At 42.3% G+C, this 15,228-nt stretch overlaps 2 protein-coding genes across 2 annotated transcripts in view; one reads left to right on the top strand and one right to left on the bottom strand.

The window, feature by feature from the left end:
• Positions 1-6,719, top strand: part of zdhhc23b (zinc finger DHHC-type palmitoyltransferase 23b) — an 8,571-nt gene extending 1,852 nt beyond the window's left edge. Inside the window, exons 2-6 of the mRNA XM_035652208.1 lie at positions 1,107-1,261; positions 1,404-2,093; positions 2,514-2,681; positions 4,628-4,897; positions 6,581-6,719. Coding sequence (XP_035508101.1) covers positions 1,125-1,261; positions 1,404-2,093; positions 2,514-2,681; positions 4,628-4,897; positions 6,581-6,626 — 1,311 coding nt within the window. The 5' untranslated portion in view covers positions 1,107-1,124 and the 3' untranslated portion in view covers positions 6,627-6,719. The remainder of the gene's footprint in view (positions 1-1,106; positions 1,262-1,403; positions 2,094-2,513; positions 2,682-4,627; positions 4,898-6,580) is intronic.
• A 393-nt stretch (positions 6,720-7,112) lies between these two features.
• Positions 7,113-15,228, bottom strand: part of ccdc191 (coiled-coil domain containing 191) — a 12,653-nt gene continuing 4,537 nt past the window's right edge. Inside the window, exons 7-17 of the mRNA XM_035652242.1 lie at positions 14,576-14,720; positions 14,292-14,482; positions 13,831-14,080; positions 12,819-13,240; positions 11,466-11,557; positions 11,068-11,150; positions 10,866-10,967; positions 10,619-10,762; positions 9,304-9,456; positions 8,819-8,973; positions 7,113-7,290 (exon numbers count right to left, since the gene is read on the bottom strand). Of these exons, the coding sequence (XP_035508135.1) occupies positions 7,149-7,290; positions 8,819-8,973; positions 9,304-9,456; positions 10,619-10,762; positions 10,866-10,967; positions 11,068-11,150; positions 11,466-11,557; positions 12,819-13,240; positions 13,831-14,080; positions 14,292-14,482; positions 14,576-14,720 (1,879 nt within the window). The 3' untranslated portion in view covers positions 7,113-7,148. The remainder of the gene's footprint in view (positions 7,291-8,818; positions 8,974-9,303; positions 9,457-10,618; positions 10,763-10,865; positions 10,968-11,067; positions 11,151-11,465; positions 11,558-12,818; positions 13,241-13,830; positions 14,081-14,291; positions 14,483-14,575; positions 14,721-15,228) is intronic.

Consider the following 15,228-nt stretch of genomic DNA (forward strand, 5'->3'; position numbering starts at 1 on the left):
AATCACCACTAGATATAGAAAAAAGCAGCAAACTGGAAGTAGCATTTTATCTAAAGAGTTTTAACTTTTTTTTAAGTATATGTACTCATAGCAATACGTCCCAATTCTTAATCCCACTTAAAAAAAACACTAATAAAAAGATACAGCCATCTGCATTACATCTTATAATCTTTTTAATGTCCTGCAAGTCAAAACTACTGCATACCACAGAAAATCCCTCAGTGTTACAACAGGACATAAAACTGCTGAGCACCACAGACACGCTATGAATCCTTTCTGCAGTATTAGTTTTGTTTTTGTCAGGGAGGATTTTTTTTTTGCCAGTTGGTGGCACACACCACAACCACACAACTACACACACACACACACACACACACACACACAAACACACACACACACACATATTAATCAGTACATGTAGCCCAATCTGTCTTCTCTTTAGGCCCTTACAGACTTACCTTCAAGGCTGCCTGGAAGGACCCACCAGTGAGACATTGAGGGACCTTTCCTGACCCCGATTTCCTCTTTACCACGCTAGTTTGATCAGTGGCTGAATAATAACAACACACCATGTCATTCTTTGATTTATTGCTAATCAGAGACTCATCGGCCAATAGAGCCAGATCCCCCCTAGAGAGAGGTTTAACTGAGCTGAAGGATTAATCCCACTTAGTGGTTCACTGGGGTATCGTCAGTCTTGCTTTCTGTGGTGAAGGGGACACTGAATTGTTATAAATGTTGCCACTGTCTCACCTCTGCCCAGATCCATCTGTTCCATCTAGATGAGCTAGCAGGCTGCAGTGGTGGGGCTGTTCAGCTGCTGTAAATCACTGAAACATGACAGATGTGTGACAGATGTGAGGTGGGGTGGGTAGGGTCAAATGGGCAGGGTCTGCTTTGACGTGTCATTTGGTGAAAATCTGCTTGGAAGCACTCCACCTTCTAAAACTCTAAAGCTGCTGTATGAAAAAGGACATTTCAGCAAAGTGGGCTTTTAGAGGTTATTATTTATACTTCACTCCTTGTCTCTGCCACTTTTCTTGTCTCTGAACGCAAATGCGCCCACAAGCTGAGCTAATAGCGGCTCCAATAAACTTTTCTGTTAGGCTGTAAGGCTGTCCGTCATGAAGAAGCGAGCCACCAAGGTGCCGGAGGCGGAGGAGATCTTGTGCTGCTGCGAATATGTGAACAGACTCGGAGAGCGCAGCCATGTAGCAGCCTGCTGCTGTGACTGCGAGGACCTGGATGACGCCTGTGACAGGTGAGAGACATTAAACGGAATAACTCTGGGGCTGCAACTGAGGATTATTTTTAATCGACTTGAATTTAATGGAGCAATTTAAGAGGCTGGAACCATCAAATGTTTGACATTAATGCAACAATTGGGACTTTTTTCTACTCAGGTTTCTGAAGAGGGAGCCTCAGAAGGCTGAATCTTTGGCACATGTGGCTGCAGTTTTTTCGGACCGCATTCGTGTGCCTTGGCTGTGGGGTGGAGCCCGAAGAGTGGACCTGTCCGTCATCCCTCCTCTTATTCTCCTTCCTGTCCTGCTCCACCTCGCTGCCCTCCACTTCCTGCTCGGCATCGTGGTTCTGACAGCTCTACCCGGGCTGGTGCTGTGGTACTACTATTTCACCCACCGCAAGAAAGGGCGGACACTCTTCTTCCTGAGCTTGGCCCTCTTCTCCCTGGGGTACATGTACTACTTGTTCATCACCGAGGTGCTTCCAAGTGGGGATGTTGGCCAGGTGGAGGTAACCGTGGTAACCATAGGGGTCATACTCACCCTGGTAGCCCTTATCCACACCAAGAGAGAACCCGGCATCGTGCGGCCAAACCAAGAGTCCGTCCACAGCACGGTGACGTATTACAGCCCTCTGGCAGACAGAGACCCTGCCGTCAACGGGGGGAGGCAGGATGTGACGATGACGGTAGCCAACCGGGCGATATCGTCGCCGGAGCAGGCGGTGGAGCTGAAGGAAAGTAGCCGGAGGAACTGGTGTCCGGTGTGCAGGGTGGTGCGGCCCCCAAGGGCGGGACATTGTCGGATCTGTGGTGTCTGCGTGCTGCGTCTCGACCACCACTGTGTCTGGTGGGTTCCATTAAAATGCCTCTCGCTCGGCCTGTCATCTCTGTTTCTTCCACTTCGTGTCACATCTCAAACACTGAAGTTGTCTTGTTTGTCATCTGCTTGTCTTTTCTTTTCAATAAATCTAAAAAAAGCTTCCTTTTTAATTTTCGAAACAATGCCGTAAGTCTTTCTTTCCAGGATACAAGTGTTTGTCCTGTTAACACCTGCTGGGTCTTTATTGACCATATTTGTATGTTGTGTTCAGTGCACATCACACACTTATATTAAGTACAGCTACAAGTTCCTTACTGTCATCCACTCCTATGCTTATATGTGTAGTCCTGCATGTGTGTAGTTGTAACCCTGGGGTCTCAGTACAATGTTTTGTCTACCTGTGTGTGTACTGTGTTTGTGCGTCTTCCTCCGTTGGTGCCCTGGTAGGATAAACAGCTGTGTGGGGCAGGCCAATCACCGCAGCTTCCTGCTTACACTCGTCCTCTTCCTGTTGACGTCCCTGTACGGGATCAGCCTGGTACTGCAGAGTGTGTGTCTGAAACAACACCACCTCACTGCCCTGTTCTACTGCCCGGGGGTCTACGACCAGTACAGGTACTTTGGTGAAAATTGGTGTGTATGTTTGTTGCTTTCGCTTCCATTCATTGTTACCAGGCCAGATGGTTGTTAGATATATAACCGTTACAATACAAATGTAAAGATGAGAAAAAATATTTTAAAAAAATAGGTTATGATCATTTGTAGCACGTCTGAATACAAGCAGAGTATGACATTAAAATCCACACTAATATTAGCGGTAAATATACATTTGTAATCGATATATCAATATCAGTGTAGATGCCAGCCAACAAGTAACAAGAAATTTACAGTAATTGCAAAAATAACTACTATAACAATTTGTACACCAAAGAGCACTGTATTACAGTATTTTTCAACTCTAAATAAAATTTGCTGCTCAGTGGATATCTTAGTCATAATTCTTTCGTAACCAAATGTATGGAATCTTTTATAAAAATCTATTTAAAAAATGAATATTGACTGAAATATTGTTGATATTTTGGGAAATATGTTTATTCACTTTCTTGCGGAGAATTAGAAGAGAGGACTGATACCACACTGAAGCTAGCAGCAGCAGCCAGTTGGCTTAGCTCAGCACAAAGACTGGAAATGGGGAAACATAATCCCCTTTAAAACCACACCTTGTTGTTTCTAAACTTCAGTTTGTGTACAGATTAAACATGCAGGATGTTACGTGTTAATTAAGTATGTTTAAGAGGTCCTGGTAGTCAGATTTAGTTATGTTTGGACAGGGCCAGGGCCAGCTGTTTCCAGTCTTTAAACTAAGCTAAGCTAAGCAGCTGCTGGCACTAACTACATATTTACCGTACAGATATGAGAATGGTATAATCCTCTTATCTAACTCTTGGCAAGTGAACAAGAATAAATCTCAAAAAGTCAAACTAGTCTTTATGCATTAATAGCAATGATTAACAGCGATATTGGCCTAAAAATTTTCTAATATTTAAATGTAGAGTAGCTGCCAAAAACTTGAAATGGCCGTTGTTTGGTTGCTCGTTGATGTTCAGAATAAATTAATAACAATGTAAAGAACATCTTTATTTTCCTCCCAAACCACATTTCTTTTGTGCATTTTTGCCTCAATTGGATAGTGACAGATGAAGAGGGAGACATGCAACAAAGGTTGCCGTCTGGAATCAAGCTGACAACAGTTGCGAGCGACCATGGGCCATGTGTTGTAACCATTAGGCTACTAAGTCTTTCTACACTACTACTCCATACTCTATATGTGTGTACATCTGTACACTTCAGATCGAAACCATGGAGACAGGAAATGGCAGCTGGCCTTTTAGCAGCAATCAACAGAAGAAATCTTTTCTTTTAACTGAAGCGCTGTGCGGCAATTTGACATTTTTTTTCCATAATTGACTAAATTAGTTGGTGTGAGGTTATTGCATATTGCATAAGGCTTTTTTCAGTGTAGTGTTGAAACAGTTTCACAGAACACCTTAGAGTGTTTCCTATCGAGCTGTTGGAGAAAGACTCACTGTTTTTGCTCGGAGCAATGAGAGAGTGGTAAAGGATCTGCTCTGGCACTGCAGTAGGCGTCGCACATTTAAAATATGCCTTCAGAACAACTATCTGAACCTCAGACTACTGAACATACAACTTGTCTAAATTGCTATCATGCCCCGAATATGTAAAAATAATGGTTCTTTTAACTGTGATTTCTCCATTAACAGCTTTTAAACTGGTCACACAGCACATTTTATAATTGTTTTCGCAGGTTTATATTAAAATAGAAATAAATGGAATTAGTGTCCCATTTACACTGAATTTAATTATTGTTAGTTATAATCAATGTAAATAATAATCAAGTTTTATACTTTCAAGGCCAAAAAGAGTCTTTCTGATGATTTATATAAACAGTGAGAACCTTGCAAGCACTTAGGTTGTTCGGTACATCCTGTCTGTGTGGCGTTTCATTGTTTTACCATCTTTTCTCTCACTGTGTGTTCCAGCACTGCACTTTGCTTCACCTGTGCGTGGTACAGCAGTATTGTGACTGGAGGGCTGCTACACCTGCTGATGGTGCAGGTGATCAACGTGAGTTACAACGTGACCGAGCGTGAGGCACGCATCGCCCTGCGAGACAAAACCGCTCGCAGCGCCTTCTGGGGACTCGTTGTGGACACAGGCGTCTACTCCAGAGGTTTCCGTGGGAACTGGGCAGAGTTCATGACCATGGGAGACAAACTGAACCCTCCCACTCCCACCCCAACAGATCTGGTGTAAGAGACTGTTACGCAACTGATTTAAAAAATGAGTTTGGAGCTTATGGCTGCTGTTCTGTTTATATCCATTGGATGGCAGCATGGCTCCTCTCACTCTGATTCAACTTTAATGGCTGGCCTCTGCTTTGCAGCAAACCTGAGAGCTGCCAGGATGGATATCAGTGGGTTACTGCAGCTACTGAGTTGCCCTGACTTTGACACAGCAATAACTACAAACCCCAATAAGATACATTCACTGCCATTAATGTCACTGACAACTGGCATCTCGTCTATGCAGCTATATCCACTCACTGACCTTTAATCTCCTTCCACTGCTGCCTCATTTCACGTCTCACCAGTCTCTCGGACAGGGATGTTGTTTCAGCTAAAGCCGAGGCATGGCAGTGTGCTATGATGTCAAGTGTGCAATATGCTATCGAGAATGTTTTAATGGACATATAGCTCTCTCTTACATTCACAATGCCTAATGGTTTGCATGTAATGTGCGACTTGCAGGGAGCAGTGAAAACACCTTTCACTGCATCTATTTTTGTGCGTGTTTCAGCACCATGGACAGCACCCTTATCAGTAGTCGTTTGTTTAAACAAAAATAGAGTAATGCTTTGGATTACATGATAATTTCTTGTAGGCAACCAGTGGGTGTTCAAAAAGAGCAAAACAAAATCGGGCACAAAATAGGTGAATTTATTGTACTACAGCCCAACCTTGCAAGCTGATTTCAGTCTCAATAATATATTTACATTCATACGTTTGAAGGAAAAACACCGACAATGACGGACATCATTTGTACAGGCTGTGAGGCACTTATCTAAAGTAGCTGGGCAAAACACAACATATTGTCGTATTGACCTATCAGGTGTATTTTCTTCTCACAGACAAATAGGCATGAATCAGTGCATGTTGTACATACAGTAGATGCATAGAATAACCATACAGTGCAGTACTTTTAGTTTCAGTAAGTGCTACATGAAGTCCACGTTGCCTCTCAAACAGGTCTCTCTTTTGTATGGGGCACTGCATCCGTGGTCACACAGTTCACAGGTCCAATAGCACACAATGAAACAGCAATCAGCGCCAAGCCTTCAGACAATCCAATAAATTAAATCACGTTTGTATTGTAACGTCAATACACTTTCACAAAGCCAACAAAGGTCAGCTATTGTACAATTCAACAAATAGCATCAGGCTGCTGTGGGCGATTATTTGCTCTTTGCACAGCACAACAGTTAGTCAGCAGGAGGAAGATAAATTCATCCTCTTACCTTCTGGTGCTGTAGGCTGCTAGTTGTTTAGTCTATAACAGGGTAGTGTCTGGGTCTCAACAGGGCAAATCATCCACGTTTAATGTCTATAACAGTGTAGTTTCCACAGCCATAAGCATGAGGTGGGAACTGTCATCACTCATGGCTGTACTGAGCAGACGCTGTAGAAGAAGGCAATGTTGATCCAGAACAGAATGTGAGAGTGCATGTCATCCTCATCATTATTTAAGGCAATACAAGTGTAATTAGTTTATTTATTTATTTATTTTTAAAACGGATTTCATGGTATGGCAGCTGCCATATCTTGCTATACACAACTGACGCCTATGCTCTTGGTTTAACAAATATCACTGTTTCCTTCAAGCTGACTGTCCTCCCCGGACTTGAACATTGTCTTTATTTCTCCTCTATATCCTAGTGCCTTGCTGGGAGTCGGCATACAAGAAAAATGTGAGATTGAGTAATCTGTTGACGTCTCTGGAGTTGGTCAGTCCGTCACATTGCGTGGGCTGAACGTCATTTCAAGGAGGATCTTTCTGCACTCAACACCTCCTTTATCCTCCACAAACACTTATCCACAGTGTCGACTTTGTGAAATGTGTCATGGATATTTATCACTAATGAAAAAATGAAACATCTCAGCACAAGCCCCATAATCAGGCTAATTAAAGTACAGTGTGTCCTTGCATTCAACATAATGAATGATTGGATAGTCTGAATATGAGTAGTAACTTTTCAAAAAGAACCAAACAGTTCTTGAAATATGATATTTTATTAGTCCACAAAGTGATTGAAAGCTTTTTTTTTTGGAATCCTAAAACTTGTTTAGGTCCAGTTGTGTGTTTTATTTATTTATATTAAATAAATGTGAGAAATGTGCCTCTGTATGTGTCTGTAGGGTCCTCTCCAGAGTTGTTGAGATCTGTGTGTGTCGTCTGTATGGCTATGCAGTTTGTTTCCTACAGCGGCGGTTTCTCCCAGAGGCTTTACAGTGGATGGGAGCCAAAATCAGGCAGAACCTCAGTCACTTTCCGCCCCAGCTTCTCCCGCCGCTCCTCCTTCTTTCTTTCCCTGCGCAGCAGATATGGAAGCTGCCCCCAGGCCAGGAAACATTGCCGTAGCACCCGTCTAAAGTGCAGGCAGATGGAGGGACAGAGGGGAACAGAGCAAATGAGCAATAAGAAACTGAATTATAGAGACCTGTGGGTTGACAACACCTAATGAGTTTTCACATAACATTACTGAGGGCTCACTGACAATGGCAGCTGGGCAGCCAGTGGGAATTCACCTGCAGGCTGTGGTCATGTAGCTGACCTCTCCGGAGAAGCTGAAGTTTAGAAACACTCACATTTTGTGGCAATGACAGTGACATCTTTAAATTAGACCACTGCCACAGAAATCATTAATTCTGGCTAAAATGGGAAGCTGAAGACCACATTATAATGGTGTTAATAAGCACAATCAAAACCAGAAGTGTGTGTTGATTTAAAATGTATATTTTGTAGAAAACATTTTTGCTAAACTATTTAGATGCAAATTAGAAAAATTTAACAGACTTTTTTTAGCCGTGCTAATGGCATGGCTCTAAGGCCTGTCAGTCCATCACTTTGTTATATATTAAATATATAATTAATCAGCAGCGGATTGTAATTATGAATTTTCATCTTGTGCTACCAGTAGGTCAATTTTTGAACTTGTCCAATACTTCAATTTATGATCAAATACCTGGAAAAGTAATGACATTCACAACAGCCCTCGGCTGTGCTTTAGTGATAATTAAATTAAGATGGTGAACTTGATAGACATTACACCTGCTAAACATGTTAGCATTGTCATTGTGAGCGTTGCAATGCTGCTTGGAAGAATTTGAGGCTTATGATAGCTATTCTGTTTGTGACTACTGGATGACAGCAAACTAATACGAAGAACACAGTAAACTAAAACAGCTAAACATCATTGGGAGCATGCTCAGAATTTAGAGTCATTCACAGAGGCGCTGATTTTAGAACCACATATTACCTATACTTAAAATAAATCGAGTATGAGGTCGCTACAAAGGGTAGTATTGCAGAAAATACTTTTTGATTACCCAGGGCTGGAGACCAGTCAGACCATAAACATTACGCTATGCCAGCTAGTTTAGCCACATTTAAGTTTCTACCTGAGCAGCAGAACACCATAATTGACTCCATTAATCATAATATGAAGAGACATTTACAGCTAACAGCAGATACTGTATGGGGCACTTCATTGGAGTTAAGGAGATGAAGGTGTAATTTACAATCCAATGCACAATGGAGAAGATGATGCACCGCTGAAGCTCTCATATCGGTAAATGTTCAGTGGAACTGGTTCTGCTCAAGAATACATGTTCCAGTGTCTAACCTTTATCTTCATGAATCAACCACCATAAGAAAGGCTGAACTTTCTTTATAGCATTAGCCTTATAGTGTCTATACAGTTAAAATTAATTTGAGTTTTATAGGAATTCACAGCATTATATTTTTTTGGCAAACTGTTATCAAACTGTTCTCATAATTACAGTTTTACAAGCTGTTACATTTAATTGGACACCCTGTTAGATGGCTATCTTAGTGGGGGGAAGACGCTGCAGCATCCATACAGGGAACATATGGGAAAGTCACGGGTAGCAGACCTGTTATTGTGCTCCTGAGCCAGCTCCTGACGGTCCCACTCCACCAGCCTCTCCTGGGTCACATGGTCCAGCAGTGCCAGCAGAAACCTCCTCAGAGTGCGAGTGCGATAGAAACGCTCGGCTCTCTCCTCTTGAATCATCCGCCAGTCCTTTAGCTGAGACGGAAAACAGTCACTCAAAGATAAGGACAATCTGAAAGTGTATCATTGATCTGTAGTAAACTAATTATTTAAGTTGTTAACTATAACTTATACTTTTTTTAAACATGCAGTATGCTGTATCTTTAAGCTGTAAAATCCACGACAAAATGCCAACTGCAAGTTAATCAGTAAGTTTAAGCTTAAACAAGAAAAGAAATAGAAAACGGTCTACACTTTTTTTTATCTTAAAGACTGGGCACCTAACACTTAATTGAGTGCAGGTAGAAGGGGAGATTAGAAAAAGGTGATGGGGAGAAAACTGTGTCTGTGCGTGTGTATACACACTCTTTTCCAGCAGCTTAAGCTCCTCCGAAGCAAGAAGTGCTGGTGCAGTTGGTCAGCAGAAGCTTCTTTCTCAGACAAGGACTCTCTTGCTGATTGCTGCCAGCCTAGCGTGCACCGCCTCAGGAGGAAGAGATTGTAGTGACTCTCGGCCAGCTGGCAGGCATTAAAGAGAAAAGCACAGATCCACGCTGAATGAATGCATCCAAACTCAATCATATGTGCCAGGTTGAAACAATAGAGTGGTGTCAAACGATGAAGCGCCTATCTGTGACTGAATCCCACATTTAACAAAGGGGATTTATAGCTGTGAAACATGTATGTGCACATGAGTTTTTGCAGTTCATGTGATTCTGTGCAAATGAATCATGGGGATGGTGGGAATGTGTGTTTTTGTAGCTTTTGCCTTTGGGATGTTTTATTTTCCTGCTGTATTTTTACCAAACCAGTTTGCTCATTGTGTTCACAATTATCAGACGATTAAATCGCGGTTGTGTGATGGAGAAAATCCCAGCAAGGAATAATAAATACAGAGGGAAAAAAATTATACATAAATAATTGTCAGCCAAGGTGAAAATGAAAAATAGATGAAAAGTCAAAGATTGTATTAATTATGACAGTATTAAGAAGTTACTATTGTTTAAGTTACTCAAAATACTATTGGTTAAAAAGCTTTTCCAGTGTTTTGAATGCATCTAAGCTGTTTCTACCTCCTAAAAAAAGCACGTATAATCCTCTTTGTATTGCTAAAATTTCAGACTGATCCAATTTATAATCTTACTCAGATGTAAAAGAAATAACTGAACAAGCTTCTTACTATGAGAATAAAGGGATGCATTATGTCCACCAATGGTCTGTGAGACACAATAAACATCTGGCTACTTGTAAAGATTTGAATTATAAAAAGCCTTTAATAAACAAACAAGTGGCTGCCTCTAACCCAGATAGCAGATGCACATGCTGTACTGGATGTGCTCCCTTTAATGTTCAAACAAGTCTATAACCGAGGAGGCTTTTTATTATTCAAATCCGTGATGTGTACCAGGACTTGGATTTATAGCATTGAAGGTCAAAATTCTTCCCTTTTTCCTTATTGTAATTCTGTTGTAGGAGCATGTGTGATAATGGAAAGCCTGAAGCGCTGCAGTTTCCTGTTCAAATAGGATTTTTTTGTGCGCTCTTCATAGTTAAAGCCGGAATTAATAGCACCTCCTGGGTTTGTAAAGTGTGGAGTGAGGGCAGGCAGAACTTGGATGAAAACACTCTCTATGTTTCTGTAGCAGCTGACAGCCTGAAATTGACAAGACAGGTGCTTTACCTGCATGTTGGCTTGTCTGAGCTGAATGAGGCGTTTCCATGGTGCCAGGCCTCGCCGTAGCAGTAAGTTTCTGTCGTAGTGTTGACGGGCCAGCTTCATGAGCTCCTGTTGCCTTTTCAGCTGCCTCTGTTTTTCCTCTTCCCTCTACACACAGAAAGTGACTCAGTGTTACTCACAGGAGAGCACTGTTTCCTTTATTCTGACTCATGTCTTTGTGAACAAGCACGAAATATGAAACGCATCTCACCTCTCTTTCCAGCCTTTTCTCCTCCTTCTTCTTTTCTGCTGCTTTGCGTTTCTCCTCCTCCTCCTCCCTCTGCCTCTGCTCCTCAGCGGCTTTCATCTCAGCCTGAAAAGTTGCATTTTGTATTACTTCCAGACAGTTACAACTTGCTAGTTATCCTACAAAACAGCTTGTTGGTCCGGAAAACAAGTCCTCAATCTTTTACCAGTTTTTCCTCTTCCTTCTTTCTCTTGAGTTCCTCGATTTCCTTCCTTCGCTCTGCGCGTTGGCGTGCGCGGGCCTCCATGGCTTCAGGGAGAGGGAGAGAGGTGAGTTGAGCGCAAGGTATTCTTCTGTGGTACGAAGAGAATCTCAGGAGTGTCTATGTGGATGTTAATGTATGCTTCATATTCTGAACACGTAACTGGAAGTTTAGGTAACTATGAGTGCTATAGGACTGTGCTAGGACTATAGACCTGTAGGGTCATGCAATTTTCTTGACAAAAGAGCTACAGCATTCTGTCGCCATATGTTTGGAAGAAGATATGAACCTGCTACATATGTTTATATTTAAATCTGTGTATGTCATCCTCTGCTGCTACGCGGCTGAACTTGCAGACTGACCTGTGATGATTGGATGAAGGCCTGTCTTGCGTGTGACAGCTTTCCTCGGAGGTGCACAGAGACTGTCAGGTTCTCCAGTAACTCTCGGTGCCCTGCAACAATCACAGCCGGTAGCACCAAAACAAAGACCCGTCACAACTCTGTCTGCACATTCACATCCTCCTGATCCTTGCCTGTCAAGTTTTACTCAGACAGGTATGGACTTCAGGCAAACTCAACCGACATGCATCCTACTGTCCATAAATCTGTAAATGACTTTCTGTTTTACTCAAGAAACTATGTTCAAGGTTGTATGGACTTCTTGAAAAGTTTATTTAATCTGTTATGACATAAATATATAATTATATAAGGAATTCATGTTCACAATATTAAACTTTTGCACAACCTTCCTGCTCCTCTGTTCTCTCTAAGCCTCAAAATCCTTCTGTAGCTGATCGCTTTCTTTGTATCTACTCCTATGTGATTTGTGGAAAGCTATTAACGCATAATGACTTTTACCCCAATTCACCTCGGTGTTGGTCCTGAAAACAAGTGCCTGCACTATTGTAGACATTAGTTCAAAGGGGTATTATTTCTTTAAAGATACTTTCAACCCCTGATTAGCCACTGAGGTGTGCACAGGCGATGACCCGCCAGCTTCTTCTGCCATTAGTCTGCATTGTAGAAACAGATGTGAGCTCATCTAAGTGATTATTCATCATCTAAAAGAGCGTTTTAGAGCTAACAGCACATGTGGGGCATGCAGAGATATAGAGACAGTCTTACAATGTACTGTCCTGAGGGAGAGGCAGAAAATAATATGTACAAGAATATATATAGATATACAGTAGTGTAACCCCTAGAGGCACATACTACTCACATATTCCTACACCAATTTGTAACCTTTTCACATTACTTTTCTATACTATCTTTACTATCTGAGCTTGTAATAAATCTATCATAATGTGCAAGGATCTACATCCAGAGCCACTGGACCAACTTCTAAATGGTTTCATTTAGTGTATTATAGGGTTAACATGAACATTTTGACTGATATACATTAGTTAGGCCATGTTTATTAGCTATTTATTCATACTTATAACTGCAGACTTAATGTATTAGTGTGCAAACTCTTAATTAACCACTTATTAAAATATATATATTAACCTTTTTTTCTGGCTTATCAGAAAGTAAAAACCTCATGACCCTAATACCTTTATAACTGCAGAATTGTTGGTTTATTACCCTTAATTAATGACATAATGATATGTTGTAATGATATAAACATCTATATGTGCTACCTTAATGGTTTATCAGACGATGAGAAACTCACTCAAACAACAAAACGGCAGACCAAAAGCACAGCGGGCCTACCTCTCCTCTGTGGGGTCAACCTTATGGCTCTTTGGTCTCGTGTCTCTCAGCACTGATAGCTGGGTGAGCTGTGCGGTTTTCTCCATTTCCAGCTCCAGGCCCGCAATGCTCTGCTCTTCCCTCAATCGGGCAATTTGCTCTTGCTGCTCCTTCAACAGCTTCCTCTGCTGGGTGATGATCTGCTGCTGGATGGCGTGTCTGTTCTCAAACCTGCCACCCGGCGACACTGCCCTTTTTGAACAGGTGACGCCACCGCCCTCACCTCTCTGCCGTGTCGCTTGGAGCTCAGCGGCAGTCGGTGCTGCATGCCGTCGGGTCACCTGCCACGGCTGAGTGGGCTGGGCTGCAGAGCCCACAGTAGTCTTGTTCTGATGTACTGCAGAGCTCTCTGGGGCTAAAGTGCCTGACCTGTGGTGATCTTCCTACAGACGGAAATAGATTTGATGATGTTATTCTATATAAAAAAATTAAACCTGCCCTTAGGTCTAAGTCTACAAAACGCTTAAGGGGAATATTATAGCTACAGTAGCAAAGTCCTTAATCTTTACTGAACTCCAGGAATCCTGATTTATAAAGCAGCAGGGGCCTGATAGTGAGTATGGCCTCTTTATTGACCCCTCCACCATGAACTCCTCCAACTTCATCTCCTGTTCCGTTTCTTCCGTCCCTCGAGCTCTGTTCCACTATTCTCCGCCTCTTATTTCTCTTTCGCATTCTTTCCATCTGCTCTATACCTTCGCGCCCTCTATATTTACACCTCCCCTTTTTCCCTGCTGTCACACTCTGCAGAGTTGTGAATATTTCAGCAGGAAAAGGTTTTTCTCCCTGGTCGAACTGAGAAGGGTTCAGGTCATCCCATGCAAAGATAAGATGTGTTTTATTCAGTTTAGTTCCAAACTTAACACTAAACAGTAATTAGGCTTTTAGCATCACCTGCCAGGGATAGGGTTGATGTTTTAGTCATGATTTCATGGCTGTTGCCGATATGAGGATTTGTGAATGCACTGCTCACCTTTTCTGTGCTCTCTGGTTGGTTAGATGCCTCAGGCGGGGTCATGACTGGCTGATAAGTTGGCGTTTCTGTTGCCTTGAGTTTGCCTGTCGATGCAGCGTTAATTAAGGCGTCCATCTTGCGCCGGGTCTCCTGCTGCTGGGCCAAAAGCTCTCGTTGTTCCTTCTCCGTCCGACACCAGAGCTGCCACTCATTCAGACATCGGCGTAGCAACCGCCTCCGGTCACTCTCTACAGCCAGCTGGCATTGTCTGGAAGAGGTAACAGATATGATTTGTAGTCAATTATTGCTTAGTGAGGGTAATAAGATCAAAATCAATGAGTGTCTTTGAGGAATGCCATCACATCTAATTTTGAATATAAGTATTATAGATAGTAGCTACATAGTGTTTTTTGTAGTAAAAGACTTTATACAATAAAGGTTAGCTGGGCCCTTTAACATAATTTCTTTTAGATTCTTGCCTGTTTTCAGCCCGCAGCTCCTGCTCTGTTCTCGCCACCTCTCGCTGCCTTTGTGCTGCCCACACCACTGCCCTCCACGCTCGCCATGCTCTCAGCTGCCTCTTCCAGTCACAGAGGGCCATGGCCTTACCCAAACGTAGCCTTCGGTCCAACACCACCGCATACCATCCAGAGAAATGCCTCTGCAGGCACTGACACATGCAAACATGCAGGCCCATAAGTTCTAAAATTCACATTCTGTATTAACCTGCAAATACACCCACACACACAGTGTACCAACCAACCTTGAGATTACGCATGTGAACCTTGGTTTGAATTTTCTGTTGGTTATAAAGTTGCTGTGTATCCCGCTGCTGCTGTTTTGTGGGATGTGAAGGAGCTGACTGAAGGCTTCTGGGTGCCCTCTCACCTTCCACTCCCTCCCTTTCTCTGGGGAATAAACATGCAGGGGAACATAAAGAATTGCAGTCATCCTCAGAAGATGCAGTAAATACACCTTTAAAAAATAATAATAACAGACCTAAAAAATATATAAAACACAAGTTATTACTACATGAAACAAATAAGACACACACACAAAAACGTATCTGATGTTCTTTCCATAAAAGTTCTTAAAGACAAGAAAATGTAGCACACACACAGATTTCCAGGATGTCCTGAAAATACAAACCTAAAACATTTCCGCATTAAGTACACATATATAAATATACTTTTTTTAAATAAATGCTCCCTTTGAACAAGTTTCAAAATACAGAAACATAGAAAGTATATAAGCAGTATGGGATTGTGTGAAGACCCCCTGCAGTTCGCATATCAGCCCCATGTGGGGGTTGATGATGCAATCATCTACCTGTTGCAGAAGGCCTATTCCTCCCTGGACAGACCTGACACCTCAGTCCGCATCATGTTCTTCGACTTCTCCAGCGCCTTCAACACC

The sequence above is a fragment of the Morone saxatilis genome, unplaced genomic scaffold (assembly GCF_004916995.1).
Source record: "Morone saxatilis isolate NCDOM2014 unplaced genomic scaffold, NCSU_SB_2.0 Contig0, whole genome shotgun sequence".
NCBI classification, from domain to species: Eukaryota; Metazoa; Chordata; class Actinopteri; family Moronidae; genus Morone; species Morone saxatilis.